The sequence below is a fragment of the Typopeltis vanoorti genome, chromosome 20 (assembly GCF_054136105.1).
Source record: "Typopeltis vanoorti isolate ZY-2024b chromosome 20, IOZ_Tvanoo_1.0, whole genome shotgun sequence".
NCBI classification, from domain to species: domain Eukaryota; kingdom Metazoa; phylum Arthropoda; class Arachnida; order Uropygi; family Thelyphonidae; genus Typopeltis; species Typopeltis vanoorti.
Genome location: NC_143568.1, coordinates 96156045 through 96172640, shown reverse-complemented (window position 1 = coordinate 96172640; position 16596 = coordinate 96156045). Strand labels below are relative to the sequence as shown.

The 16596-nt window shown below is 36.2% G+C and overlaps 1 protein-coding gene across 1 annotated transcript in view; it reads right to left on the bottom strand.

Moving 5' to 3' along the window:
* Positions 1–16596, bottom strand: part of LOC150095688 (uncharacterized) — a 77786-nt gene that overhangs the window by 21765 nt on the left and 39425 nt on the right. The window contains exon 6 of the mRNA XM_090409940.1: positions 621–838. Coding sequence (XP_090266066.1) covers positions 621–838 — 218 coding nt within the window. The remainder of the gene's footprint in view (positions 1–620; positions 839–16596) is intronic.

Below are 16596 nucleotides of genomic sequence, written 5' to 3'. Positions count from 1 at the left end.
AAGCTTGAAGAGATAGAATCAGAGAGATACTGCAGGTGATCTTAATTCTATTTAATGCCAGAAAAGGGGACCTTGGTGGCGCAGTCTTTAAATATAAATAAATTTTCCAAGATTCCCAAGGTATTAGACATTAGATAACCTGTAGTAGCTAAAATGCAATGTGTGGTAACTTAGATAAAGGTGTAGAGAGAGCATAAATTAAGAATTAGAGTATATAGAAATAATGGTAAAGAACAAAGAAGAATAGATAAAAAGAAAGATAAAAGCGTAAGATATCTATGGTATACCAAAAGAAACAAAAGAGCTACGGTAAGCTATACGTTAAGATATACAATATAAAAATAAAAAATAAAAAAAAACTCATTTTACACTTGTATGACAATAAATTTAATGTTAAATGTTAACATTGTCACTATATACAACTTTCACTTACTGATTTACTCTGAAGTGAAATCTAAATTTAATAATCATTAATTAACCGTGCAACTGGCCATGCCATAGCAGATGTAAAGACAAATGAGATACATTTGTCTTTAATTTAAGTTATGGCCATTTTGAGTAGTTAGTAATTTATAAATAAGACTCTTCATGCTAATGGAGTTAAGTTTCATGTTGCATACCCATTATTACTGTAGATTTCATATCTGGAATTTTAAACAAACGAACATTGGGATAAGACTGAATATTGAGCTTTAACAGGTCTTCCTCTTGAGTGAAGTAAATACTTTGGGGCTTCAAACCTGCTGACATGCCCTCTAGAATCAGTTGTTCACCTTCCAATAATATCATTCCGCTTTTCTTTCTTTGTTTTTGAGATTTGAACATGGCCATTATGTTCCTATTAAAAAGAGTTTTACATACAAATTTTAATATTATTAATCATTTACAAAAAAATAATAAATTTTACAAATTCAAATAAAATTAACTATTTACTATTTTACATTATCAGTATATATTAGATTAGAATAAGGTGAAATAAATAAGTCAAAAAGGTGAAAATTCTAATTTTTGTAAAATTAAATATATGGAAATGGAAACTTACCATAGAAGTAAATTTAACAGATACAAAATTTTTGCCTAAGTATGAAAGGCATCCTCAGTACATTATCAATGGGACACAAAATAAAATGCATTAAAATAATTCATTTTAAAAGCACCACTGCAGCAGATGGGCAGCAAATTCCTAATTTAAAAAAATTAACATAAGATAATCAGGAATATAAGATTGATACCAGGATCTGATGGCCTTCGGTTATCCCCTTTGTGGGAAATATTACAGTATCAATCTTATGTAAATTCCTGATCATCATCTTTTTTTTTTTTAATTAGGAATTTACTGGCCATCTGCTGTCTTATTTATGCTGTAGTGGTGCTTTTAGAAATAATTCTTTTATTGCATTTTATTTTGTGTTCTATTGTTAATGTACAGACAATGCCTTTGATAATTAGGCAAAAATTTTACATCTATTAAATTTACTTCCATGTCAATTTGAGTTTCCATATTTAATTTGTGCAATTTTTTGTTATTTATGAGTTCCTACAAATATCTAGAGCAAATCATTGCAACGATCATAAACTGGATAATGAAATTTCAGCTGGAATAACAACAGGATGGAAAGTTTTTAATCATTATAGAAAGATATTTAAAAGTAATTTGCCAAACTGCCTAAAATGAAAGATCTACAACCAGTGTGTCCTCCCAACAATGACCTATGGTAGTGAAACTTGGAGTCTGATTAAAAAACCTAAAGATGAAACATAACAAAACATGGAAAGAGCCAGTTTGGGAATAAATGGTTAGATAAAAAAAAAATAACACTTGTTTAAGGAAGCAAACAAAGATAACAGACTTTGCATTAGTAATAAAAGGCAACAAATGGCACTGGGCAGAACATTTGAGGAGAATGTCTGACAACAGACAAAGAGAACAATCAAATGGATGTCAAGAACTGGTTATCAGAAACAAAGTATGCCAGCAGTAAGATGGGATGACGAGATAAGATGTTATGGACATTTATGGTGGGGAGATGCACAAGATCGGCTAAAAATGGTAAAAGCATGGAGAGACATTCATCCAGCAGTGGACTGAAGAAAGCTGTTGTTGATGATAATGTTTTTATGGTCTAGAACAGGGGTCGGCAACCTTTTCAGACTCGTGGGCTACATTCAACTTTTATTTTTAACAATTGGGCCACAAGCGGAAATAGTGAGTGAAAAAAAATATTTACGTTATCAATTTTTATTATATTAATCTTAAAAAACACAGAAATATTTAAAGTATGAGATATGAAAAAAGCATAATTTATTAATTTGATTTTTTCTAAGTTCATGACATCTGATATTATATTCTTTCATAACAGCAACACTTTTATGACAAATAAGACAAAATGGCTTACCCCCATTTTCAATGAAGAAGTGCACGCTGTTCCATTCATCATTAAACCTTCATCTGCAATATTACGTTTTCTTGAACCCATTTTTGAAATTATTTTTAACAAATATATATCCTCTGAAATAATAGTTGATGTTATTGAATTATATTAAAGACAGACCAGGGAACACGACTACAAAAGTGCGCCAAAATCTCTGTTTTCGTCGGATGAAGTCACCTTTGTTATCCCACTTATGATGACTCGTGCCAAGTTGCACAAAGTATATGTATAAAACTATTTTTAATTTACTGTTCATATTATAAAATGTATTATTTAAATAATTCAACATACGAGCCACATGCCATGTAAGTATGGTCAACCTTTTATGAGTTGCCAAAAATGCAAGCTTGGGCTGCATGCTGCCTGGGGGCCGCTGGTTGCCGACCCCTGGTCTAGAATTATAGAAAAGTGAATATCAGCAAAATACTGGACATAGGGTTTTTTTTTTGTTTGTTTGTTTGTTTCCATTACGAGTGTATACTTAAATTTTAAATTGTCATGAATTTATAAAACACAATGTGGAGTCATAGAAAACTAAAGTTTGAAAAAAGAATATAACTTGGTAAAGTATGATAATTATTATTACGTGACACCTCCAGGGAGTCAAAAGACTCATTGAGAGAGGGCAACTGTCTCCACCACTACTACCATCATCATTTACTGCCCACCACCACCACTTTCACAGACAATCACAAACATCCATGCCCATGGTCGGACTCGAACCCATAGCCTTTTGGCTGGAAAGCGGATATGCTAACCACTCAGCCAACCAGGCTGGCGTATGCATGTAGTACTGCAAAAGATTTAATTTGTTTGTATATTGAAAGCCATAGAAAACTACAGGATATTCTGTATAACTTTTTTGTATTGTGTTGTCATTAATCTTATACAGATGCTTAGATACTGATTATCACTTGCATTTTGGTTAACAGAAGAACATAAATGTGACATGAAGAGTTGGTGTGTATAGAGGGTATGGTGAAGAAGAGACAAGTAGTGAGTGAGCATAAGGGCAGTAGGACATGACAGTCTTATTAACATGTCTTAAAGAAAACTCCAAGAAGTTAACAGCACCTCTTTGCATGCATGTTTGACAAGTCTTGAAGCAGACCAAGTCCCAAAAAAGTGGAAAGAGGATAAACTGTTCCATCTTACAAAGTAGATGGTAAGAGTGAGGCTACAATGAGAGGCCCATCTGGGGTTGTGAATGCGAATAAAGTGCTGGTGAGGACTGAGATTCAGAATTGGGTTGAGAAATAACAACAGTAATCTCTGTGAATGGGTTTATTAAAGGGAGATAATGTTTTAACAAACTGCTTATGTACTATAACAAGATGATGAATGTATTGGACAAAACTGCGTACACAGTATATATGATACTTGGATTTTTTTTTTTAAAGGCTTTTAATATACTGCCACACAACAAGCTGGTAACTAAATTGGAACCAATGGGACCTGACAGGTATCAGCAGTAAGTTGTGTATGGGGAAGTGGTATGCTAAAACAGTAAGTCCCTAGTGGTGTACCACAGGGATCTATTTTGAGACCATTATTATTTAACTTATATGTTAATGATATTGGAACAGGCTTAAGTGGTGATATGCACCCATGTGCAGAGGATATAAAGTTGGAAAAACTATTAGGAGTACAGCATGTGTTGCAGCCTTAAAAGGACCTGAACAGACTGAGTGGAGATAACAGTTCAATGTTGCAAAGTATGGTATGGTGCAAAAAAAAAAAAAAAAAAAAACAGTTCTGAACTTCAATATTTCCTTCAGTACATGTGCTATGAAATATGCTATCGACTGCATGCACATTAATAGAAAAGCACATGTAGAGTCTACACTATTACATTTAGCTGTAGCAATGGTGTTGACGTTGGAAGAAAAGATGTTTATTGTTGAGCATTATTTTCGTTCATACGAAGTTGGTAGAGAAAATGGTCCAAGCCTGAGCAGTTTGTCCATTGTTTCTGTGTGTCACAGGCAATGGCATCATCACTGCCTTAACTGAGAGGTTCCAACATACTGAGAGTATTCTGCTGCATTGCAAAGGCCATTTGGAGAGACCACAAAGGAGAATCATGGGCATGTGCTGGAACAAGTGTTATGGTCTCTGAAACACAGTCGACACCGAACAGCAGTAAAACCTGGGATACCAAGATGGTCACTACAGAGAATTCTTAAGCAGTTGGGTGCCTTGTCATATGTCATTCAGGTGGATCATTGTTTAACAGCAACAGATTAACCTGCACAGCAGGAATACTGTGCATGCATGCTGGCCAATGTCAATAAAAATCTGCCCTTCTCCATAATGTCTGGTTCTTGGACAAAGCACATTTCCATCTAAGTGGTCATGTAAACAGACGAACTTACAGGTTTCTTGAGACCTGAATTTGTCCAAGAGTTTTTCTGTCCTGAATTGGTCGCGCTTCACAGCGAGAAGGTCACCACATGGTGTGCAGTTTTTGGCCATGGCATAATTTTGGTGCTACTTCATTAAAGGTGATGCAATAGTGATATGTTAGTTCCATTCACCCAGGATTTGCATAGAATATGTTGTGCAAAAAACATTCCATTTCATGCACAGGTATTCCAACAGGACAGAGCAACCTGTCACACATCACATGATTTTAGAACTTATTTATCAGAACTTCCCAGGGAGGCTCATTTCGAGGTTCACAGAATTCCTGTACCTTTCACATTCTCCTGTTCTCACATCACTTGATGCCTTCATTTGGAGTATGTTGAAGGAAATGAGTATTTCACCATGATCCTCCTTCAAACCTTGATGAACTACGGGATAAAATTACATGATATGTCTAGCAGATGTCCCAACTCTTGTTTTCTAAGATGACAGAGAACCTTCGCAAGCACTATGAAACCTATCTTGAAAGACAAGTTGCAAGACAGGTTTCATAACACTTGCACACATAATTTACTATCATTAATGCTTTATTCGACCAAGATTCCATCAATAGATATGGATGTATATATCATGTGTAAACATATATTTCTTTGTTAATAAACCTGTTTTACTCCATAACATATATCATTGTAGTTATTCAGTACTGTTTTTTTTTTTTTTTGCACCGTACTGTAATAAGGTCTTGAAATTTGGTAAGCAAGAATGCAATGCAGATTACACAATTACTGGAGAAATTCTGAAAGAGGAGGAAGAGATGAGAAATCTGGAAATGGTGGTGGACAAAGACTTAGAGTTTTGGAGTCACATCACTAAAACTGAGTAATCACAACAGATTATGACAATGAAGAGGCCCTTAAAATGTAGAAGCAAAAAAGTCATGGTTCTTGTGTATAAGACCTTGATCAGGCAGCATATAAACTACCAAGAGATCTGGTTGCTTAGTTTCATGGGTGGTAAGATATCTTAAAGAGGATCCATCCTTGTAAACAGAAGAAATTCACAACGATATGATTGCCACGGATGTAGGGAATGGTGATGGCATTGCTGAAATCCTTCTGAAGAGATAGCAGGCGAATGGGGGGGAAAATTGATTATTTTTTTAATTCTGTAATCGCCATAGCCATTGGAAAGGAAGGTGTTGTGTATGTGGTCGAGTTTGACTGAAATGGAGATTCCACTGGAACAAAGATTGGGGGCTCTATTGGTTAGTTTTAATAATACCATACTGTTGAGAGGGGTGGTGGTGGGAGAGTTTGTGAATGTATCTACCTGTGTGAGTGGGTTTTCTATATACAATGAAATGAAATTAGGAAGGCATGTTACTAAGGTGTCTAGGAAGGGTCAACTATTGTTATTTTCCTTTTCCATCGTAAACTGGATTCTTGGATGTAGGCTATTGAGGTGACCGAGGAAGGAGTCTAATGTGTCTTGGCCATGAGGCCAAACAGAGAACACATCATCTACATATCCTAACTAAATAGATTTGAGAGGGGCTCAGTCTATGGCTCATTTTTCAAAATTTTCCATGTAAAAATTGGCAGGAGAGTGAGGGAGGGGGGACTCATAGCAGTTCCCTCTATCTGTTGCTAAATTTTGTTCTTCCAAAAAAAATAACCAGAATTGGTGGCAGAGGAAAAGAGATCTAAGATATCAGAAGGAAAACGTTTTTTAAGAATGTAAGGTATCGGTTAAGGGAATATTAGTAAACAGTGAGGTGATGTCAAAGCTTACCTTATATCTGTATTATTTAAAGTTAGATTTTCATCAAGGTTTTAAAATGGATTGAGTTTTTTTTATATAGGATGTGGTAAGTCCAGTGAGGATTACAAACTGTGACAGACAGCTACTGCGACAGTTTGTAATATGTTGCATCAGTGTCTACTATAGAATTATAGTAGACACTGATGGGGATTTACATTTGTAGATTTCAGGTAAATCATATATCCAGAGGGGGGGGGGAGATGAGAACCGTAAGGTTTGAGTTATTTAAATTTTTTATAATTAGAAAAAAAAAAACCTCGAACCTTATGGTTCTTGCCCCCCCCCCCTTTCCAGATATATGGTTTAAATAAAATCCACAAACCTAATTCCTTCTAGATGCAACTGATGCACCATGCTACAAACTGTCAAAGCAGCTGGCTAACTCTTTTATCCCCTCTTAAAAAACATTTTTCCTTCTAATGTCTTAGATCTCTTTTCCTTTGCCATCAATTCTGGTTATTTTCCTTGGAAGAACAAAATTTACCAACAGATAGAGGGAACCACTATTGGTTCTCTCTATCTGTTGGTAAATTTTGGTTCCCCACTCTCACCCCCTGCCAATTTTTACATGGACAATTTTGAAAAATAAGCCATAGACTGAGCTCCTCTCAAACCTCTTTGGCTAAGATAGGATGATGTGTTCTCTATTTGGCCTCATGGCTCAGATATATTAGACTCCTTCCTCAGTCACCTCAATAGCTTACATATAAGAATCCAGTTTACAATGGAAAAGGAAAATAATAGTTTACCGTTCCTAGACAAACCTTAGTAACACACCTTCCTAATAGTAACCTTTCCTTCACTGTCTATAGAAAACTCATTCACAAGGCAGATACATTCACAAACTCTCCCATCCCCTCTCCTCTCTCAACAATATGGCATTATTAAAACTCTAAGTAATAGAGCCCACAATCTTTGTTCCCGTGGAACCTCCCTTTCAACCGAAATCAACCACATACACAACACCTTCCTTTCCAATGGCTACAATTACAGAATTCAAAAAATAATCAATTCCTCCCTCATTCCCAAGCTATCTCTTCAGAAGGATTTCAGAAATGCCATCACTACTCCCTACATCCATAGCACATCCGAAAAAATAGCCAGGTCCTTAAAAAAGTAAAACTTCTACACAGTTTTTAAGCCTCACCATAAACTTGCTACCCTTATCCATTCTACCAAAGATCAGCCCTCTCCTCTCTCAGTGCCTGAAGTATATAAAGTACCCTGTTCCTGCAAGCTGGTTTACTGCAGACAGACAGGCAGATCAGCAACAGAAGAACATGACTATGGTCAATCTGGCCTTGCAGACCGTGTTTTGGATACAAACCACAGGATCTCCTGGAAAAAAAAAACACCATGCTCCACCTAGTAAATTCAAAAACAACTACTAAGATTTTTAGGACACAAATACAGTACTTAGTGAGTAGTCTGGACATAACTACTTAATAAACAGAACTGTTAGGTATTTCTTTTAGCCTAGGGCACATGAACCAAGAAAAACTGGGAAACTGGTATAAACTATAGTTTACAAAATCTACACAAAAGTTTGTAAAAATATGTTAAAATGACGACTTATTTTTCACGGTATTAACAACACCACAAACACTTTTATCAACAAAGATGTTTTAAAACATCTTTGTTGATAAAAGTGTTTGTGGTGTTGTTAATACCGTGAAAAATAAGTCACGAATAACCATCAACACCTAAGCTTATCTGTTAGAATGTTAAAATGACGAAATGGCATTCTCAATCAAGTAAACCAAAAATCCTTTTGTTTATGTTTAAAAAGTAATTAAAGTTCTGAATCAACACTACATGCAAGTTATACACTGGCAATGACCCTGGTTGGAAAAAGGTTAACATAGAGTACTGCTATCATAAATATTAATATTGGAAAGCTAAAAGTTGGCAAATTTTTTTTTTCTTGCTGGGATGAAACTAACTAAACAAGCTAAAGTAGTACATCAAAGAAACTGAAATTTCGAAGTTATTCATTGCAAAGTTTGTATCTGATCTGGTAACATAAAATAAACTTTCAATAGCAATAGCAAACGTAATAAGACAACTTCTGTTCTGCAGGTTTAACACTGTCAGGGTTAACATTACTACATAACAGATACTACTCATCGTGACCAAAAAAATCAATACAACTATTAAACTGTATATATACATATCATGTAACTGAAGTCATAAGTGAGTTACTAGTTGGTTTACATTGTTTATAGAGGTGTTTGTTTTTGATGTAAGGAATGGTGCTTTGTTAATTTTTCATGTAAAGGTAATGTTCTATTTTTTTTTAATTAATTAATTATATTTTTTAATGAGTCTTAGTATATGTATTTCTGAACTGTACTTGTTATGCTCTTGTATGCTTTTGTGTTTTATAGTGCCGGTATGTTGATTACAATCAGTTCTGGGTGGATGATATGATTATTATTCTATCAGCACCTCCATAGTGTCTGAAGACTCATCACGGAGACCCAAACTATCCACAATATCTATTATCCCTCTTTTCGAACCCATTAATGAAGTGCTCACAAATGACTTTGGCATTCACTACTCTCCAAGCCAAAAATCTAGTCCTCACATCCCTAATAACCACACTCACCGACTTCCAGGAATAACTTCTTGTTCTTTCATCTCTAGAAAACCCTTTTTAAATGTTTCTGTCATATCCCCTCTTTTGCATTTATCAACCAACTTCTGCAACCCACAAATCCTCAATCTATCCATACAAGGTGAATTCCAAGGACCACTCACAACCTTGATCACTTGCATCTGAATCCTATCCACCACTTCCTTGTTCTCAGGAAACCAGACCTTAGCACAGAAATCCAGATGTCGACATATCAATGCCTTATAAAGAGAAATAACTTCCTTAACTTTAATGGTTAGTGTGTTCTTCAATCACCAAGTAATTCTATGAATTACCTTAGCAACCTCAGCAATATGCTCTCTAATTTCAACTCTCTATCTACTACTACCTCCAAATACCTAGCTTCATCTATGCTTGCTTGAAGTACACTTCCATAAAAGTGGTACATAGCTTGTAATCAATTTATCCTAAAATGCATAACTTTACATTTCTCCCCATTAAACTGACACCCATTACTTTTTGCCAATACTGACAGCCTATTTAAATCATCCTGCAAGCACTCCACATCACCTTGATGTGGAGACTTGCAGGAGAGCTAAATCTACCCATTCTTGCCATCATTATCAGCAGCAAACTGAATAATTTCCCCTTCAGATTATTTCCTATATCACTTATGTACAAATTAAATAGCAGTAGTCAAAGCACAGAACCTTGGAACACACCAAGGGTAGCTGATGGACAGATACCAATAAGTGGTACAAGGAGAGCAGAATCCAGAAGAAAGCAGGTGACTAGTCACCTGCTTTCTTCTGGATTCTGCTCTCCTTGTACCACTTATTGGTATCTGTCCATCAGCAGCCCTATTATCCACATAACCAGTGTCATATCCATCCCCATTTGTTTTTATTTCCATAACAGAGTTCCATGTGATATTCTATCAAATGCAAAATCCAGTACAACCGTTAAGTAGCCCTTCCCTTTATCCAACTCAGCTGTCACTCTATTACAGAAAGTTAGTAAATTACTAAGGAATGATTGACCCATCACAAAACTGTGCTGCTCCTCAGAGAGTATCATATTTTTATCTACTCTAAAAATTATATATTTAGTTTAATCCTTTATCCAAGTGTAAGGTGGTAAAGGTGGTAGTGGCCCTTCCCTTAATGCTATGCATTAAGGGAAGGGCCACTACCCAGACCAGTTTCAACCTTTATTGAGGTCTTATCAGTGGGAACCAGACCCAGTGGTGGTGATACCAAGATGGAGGCAATGGAGAAGTCATATTTACCTGTACGAGTTGCCAAACGATGTCACACATTATTAAATTACTCTAGATTAGAGAATGATGAAAGTTTTTTCACTTGGTTAGACCATAAATTATATATTTAGTTGAATCTTTTATCCAAGTGTAAGCAAACTTATACCACCTTTACCACGAGTAAAGCCCCAGTCCTGAAGATACTTCAGGTGCAAACTTTGTTTGCTTACACTTGGATAAAGGATTAAACTAAATATATAATTTATAGTCTAACCAAGTGAAAAAACTTACAACATCTAATCTACCCATTCCTGAGTTCTCTTTCTGACCAACTTTTCCAATATTTTTACCACAACTCCTGAAATACTGATAGGTCTATAATTTGCTTCTGCAGTCTTAGAACCTCCCTTATGCAAAGGAATTATTTTGCCCTCTTTCCATTCCCTTGGAACTCTACCAGAGTTGACAAATTAAAGAGCCTAGTCAATGGCACTGCCAGTTTCCTTGCACATCCTCACAAAACCCTAGCCGATATCCCATCTAATTCCACAGCTGTATTTACATTGAGATTCTGCAATATCCTAAAAACCTCCAATTCATCCACCGCTGTTCCCACATTAGTGTCTGTCACATATGTTACAGCAGTAGGATGATCACTAGGATGATATATCCTTGCAAAGTGGTCACTCAGTAACTCAACTATTTTATCTGCTTCTTTCATCTCATCACCATCAGCACTGTTTAGGGTTATCCTTCCATAGTCACTCTTACTCTTGCCATCTAACAAAGAAATTCTGCGATTTCCTCTAGCCTGCTAGGCTAGTTTCTTCTCATAATCTGATTCTGCCTTCCTTTACCTTTCTTGCATGAACCTTGTATTGTTCATGAGCTTGCTGGTCAACATTCTCCTTATCCTCTACATTCTTATTTTATTTTATTTATTTTTTTTTTGCAGATCATGCTTAATGATACTACTCATCCAACTCTTACCTGATTAATCCTTCTATCTTGGGTATACAATGTGATATTACTTCATCCAGATGCTTAACTATCCTCCATGCACTGCTAACATCCTTCCCTTGCAGGTTTTTATGTCATGGCACAGCTTGAAGTTCCACATATACTTCTTTTTGACAGAATATTTTTTTAAATATTTGTTTTACAATCTTCCAAGGTGAAGACTGCAAAGTCACCTCTCCCCAATTAGATGCAATGGAGTCACCTTGGTTATGGATAGCTCTTCTGATCCCAGATCCAAAACTCTCTCATCCCAAGTTCCATCCTTGCTTCCTGCCTCAAGTAATTATCTCTAAGTAGGTGTATAAATACCATTTCCTTCTTACCATGTGTTCTTTCTTCCTTCTAATCTATATAAAGGATGATGTATATCTATGATAGCAAATTATAGACCAATCAATCTCAGGAGTGGTGGTAAAAGGACTGGAAAAGTTGGTCAAAAAGAGAATTCCCGAAAGAGTGGATAAGTGCAAGGGGAGAGGGTCTGGAAAGTTTGATAAGAACATAAATGATATTAAAGCAACTGATAAAACCACAAGAAAGACCATATCTTAAATCCTTTAACCTCCATGTTTCATCAAACTGTAATAATTCCTTTTTCTTTTAGGATATATAAGACATAAAATTAATTACTTTTTGTTCTAGCTGTTTATGAGGACTTTCCAGACACTCCCTTGTAAGTGATACTTTATGAGGGGCAGCATGGCTTTGTGAAGGTAGGTCATGCCTTAATAATCTTTTTATAATAGGGTGACAACTGAGTAGATGAAGGGTATTTCCACACAATGATACTGCTAGATTTTACAAAACTATTTGACAGAATACCACATGGAACTCTATTATGCAAACTGCAGCAAATGGGGCTGGATGTGAAATTGGTGATATGGATAAAAGGGTGGCTTTTATCTAATATATTTTATCTAATAACCTGTTCCTTTATAAGTATATAAAGGAACAGGGTACTTTATATACTTCAGGCACTGAGAGAGGAAGAGGGCTGATCTTTGGTAGAATGGATAAGGGTAGCAAGTTTATGGTGAGGCTTAAAAACTGTGTAGAAGTTTTACTTTTTTAAGGACCTGGCTATTTTTTCGGATGTGCTATGGATGTAGGGGGTAGTGATGGCATTTCTGAAATCCTTCTGAAGAAATAGCTTGGGAATGAGTGAGGAATTGATTATTTTAAAAGTGGAAACAGATACCAAAAAATGTAGTATATGGAAGAGCAGAATCCAGGAGAGGGAAAGTGATTAGTAATGTGCTGTTTAATTTGTATATAAGTGACACAGGAAATAATTTGAAGGAAGATATACAGTTGTTAGCTGATGATACAAAGTCAGGTAGGGTAGTAGTTAATCAAGCTTGCAGGATGATTTAAACAGGCTAACAGTATGGGAAAAACATATTGCCAATTTATATTGAAGGTTTAATGGAGCATTGACAGCACTAGGAAAGGATTAAAAATTAATTTTAATGCTTCCAATATTCATCTCAGTGACTGAGACCTCTTCAGAGAGTACAAATAACACTTGTAGCATGCACACACACACACAAAGACAACACAATACTTAATGAAACACATGGGTGACTCTAAAGTCCTATCTGGGCGATGTGCCCACTATGAGCATTTGTAGACAGTCTAGGATGTGAATTAGGAACTTTGACGATTATTGTTTCCCAAATTTTGCGAAGTTTTATGCACCTGGATTTGCTTAGATTAGGTTGATTTCTGAGGTGCTGCTGAGATTCCAAAAACAGTCTTTTTAAATTTACTATGGTGGAGCATGGTGGTTTTTTCTGAGAAGATCATGCGAGTTGTGTCCAATATGTGGTCTGCAATGCCAGATTGACCGTAGTCGTGATTACCAAAGTAAGATTTGTGTTCATCTAAACGGACACTAGCTGATCTACCTGTCTGCCAAAGTAAGCCAACTTGCAAGAATAGGGTATTTTATATACTCCAGGCACTGAGAGTGGAGAGGAATATTTGGTAGAATGGATAAGGGTAGCAATTTTCCAGTGGGACTTAAAAGCTGTGTAGAGGTTGTACTTTTTTTAATGACCTGGCTATTTTTTCTGATGTGCCATGGATGAAGATGTCTCAGTGACTGAGATGAAATATTGGAAGCATTAAAATTAGTTTTTAATCCTTTCCTAGTGCTGTCAATACTCCATTAAACCTCCAACATGATGTCCTCCCAACACTTAAGCCTTAACACATGGATGCCAGTTTAATGTGGAGAAATGTAAAGTTATGAATTTTTGGATATAAAGATTACAAGCTGTATACTACATTGATGGAAGTGTACTCCAGGAAATTTATGAAGCCTTGGATTTCGAGGTGGTAGTAGATAGAGAGTTGAAGTTTAGAGGGCATAATACTAAAGTAGTTACCAGAGTAGCTCACAGGGTTACTTGGTTATTGAAGAACACACTAACAAGCAGAGATAACAGAGTTATTATTCCTCTTATAAAACCTCGATACGACCACATCTGGATTACTGTGCTCTGATCCAAAGCTGTACTTATGCACAGATGCACAGGGCTCTAGCTGGGGTGCAAAAAAATAGGGCCGGTTTAAGGGCCCAAACAATTATCAGGGACCCTGGCACACTCTAGCACCTCAGGAAAAGTGTAAGTATAGCCCTGCTCAGGTCAAGTCACCTTGGTTTCTTGTGGTAGAGAGAGAATCCAGAGGCGAGTAACCAAGATGGTGAGTGTTCTATGGAATAGTTCCAATGAGGATAGAGGTGAGGGTTTGTGGATTGTAAAAGATGGTCGATAGGCAAAAAAAAAGTGTGGGGGGGAGATGAAAAAAACGTTTAAGTTACTTAAAGGATTTTATAGAATTGATGCAAGGGAAATGTTCCAGCCCTTGGCTGGGAACAGAACAAGAGGTCATCCCTGGAACTGGGTAAGAGTGTGGTTAGCAAGAGCGCAAGGATTACATTTTTTGCTTGGAGAGTGGTGAATAAATGGAATGGTTTGCCTGAGTCAGTTGTAAGTGCTTTGTCTGTTCTTGGTTTCAAGGAGGGGTATAAGAGATATTGTGTTGATAGTTTGGATCTCCCACAATGAGTCTTAGGAGTCCATGGCAGTGCCCGTGCAACAACAATAATAATATATCTCCATAGATGTAGTCCCTAATACTCGATCTGCACGTTAAAGTTTGTTAATTCATGTCTTCCAGATATGTATCTTGCTTATGTTTATTTTTATAAGACTTCTATTTTTGTGATTAATAGATTTTTTTGTGTGATATCTTATTTACGGCAGGTTTATTTTTCATGCTTCTGTTTTGCAATTAGTACATTTCTTTTGTCTTGCACATGCACGTATACTGTACCTTTCTTTTGTCTTTGTGGGTGCACCCACACTCAGTGTCTCATTTCTAGCATGTCCACACTTGTCTTGATATGCTAAAGATGAGACACTGAGTTTTAAGCATGAATGTCTTGTCCTTGTGTTCCTGATTGTAGCTTTTTTTTTTTTTTATATTGGATTGGTTGTGTTTGTTTCTGAAAGGATAATATGCTGGTTTCACTGACTTCACTTTAAAAGTCAAGTTGGCACATAACAGTGTTTGGTGGTTCTTGGTGTCCACATTTGTAGTATCGGTGCTTTTGTATTGATGTGGATGGTTTTATTTCCAAAAGGAGGCAATATGTTCGTTTCGCTGAGTTTAAAAGGTGAGATTGGCTTTTGAGAGCCACAGGTGTTTGATAGCATGCTGGTAGTTCTTTGTACCACATTTCTGGTTTTGGATATTTTTTTTAAATTTTATTTTCCTGGTTTGGGGTTTTTCTTATTTGTCTGGCCAATTTATTTATTTATTCCCCCCCCCCCCCCCCCAAAGGGATGATACATTGGTTTAACTGACTTTAACACTTTCATTGCCAAGCTGAAAATTGCAATTTCGTGTGGTGGCCAAATTTTTTTTATTTTTTTATTTAGTTAGCGACGTCAACACGATAACGTGTGATCGGCCGTTTGGTGAGAACTCTCATCACGCGATATCGCGTGGTTAGCAATGAATGTGTTAAAAGATAAGGGCTGCAAGTCAAAGATATTTGGTAGTGTGTTTGATGGATGAGGTTTTCAATATGATAATAAAGAAGTTGGACCACAATACCAACAAACCCTCCCTATTGTCATATGTTAAAAACCTCGTCTATGTCTGTCCTATAAAATCTTATATCCCCACTTTTCCACCTAAGGTTATGAGGAGAGTGTATTATGTCTGTAAATTGTGTGTGTGGCAGCTGGTTTGCCTCTTTCACAGAATGAATAAAACCCAACTTTCTGGAAGGGGAACACACATGAGACCAGCTAACTCACCTTCAGATTAAAAAGAAAAAAAAAAAAACTTATAAAAGGTTCTTTGCATCAGCAATAGAGAGGAAAACAAGGATGTCATTTCTGGAAGTTTGAATCAGAGTGTCAGGTGGATTCTTATGGTGATAACTGACTGGAATGAATTATCACAGTGAATAACATGAGTACAGTATATTACCATTAAATTAGTTTAAGAGGAGATATGATGAGCAGGCTAAAGTGGACCTTCCACAATGAGCCTTAAAACTATAGTTGCACCAGAATAATAAAATGTAATTTTTTTTTTTCATTTTTCAGTGTTCTTATTACTAGAACTGTTTTCATAAGATAAAACACTAGCTAATCAATATCAGTTATTTTACTATTTAATGTGACACCTCCAGTACTTGGATTCATTGTGGAAAAACATGTTCCTTGCAACTCACCATCTCCTCTACTTAATCTTCCAACTACAACAACCACATCAACACACAACACCATCTATCCCCCACCCCCACTAACAGTATTTTTTGCCTGTAAATTGCATGTGTTCTCTTGCTGATTTGCCCATATGAAGGATAAAAAATCTGAGTTTCTAGGAGAAAAACCCTACTACTTTCATATGAAATTGGCTAACTCCCCTTCAATTGAAAAAATCCCATATAAGGATTCCTCTCACAATGAGAACTGAACCTAGGTCTTTTCCATAGAAGGGTATTCAGTAAGAACAATTTTTTACCACTTGAAGGCAATCGCAAACATCCATGCCACAATTAGAACCCAACTAGTCAC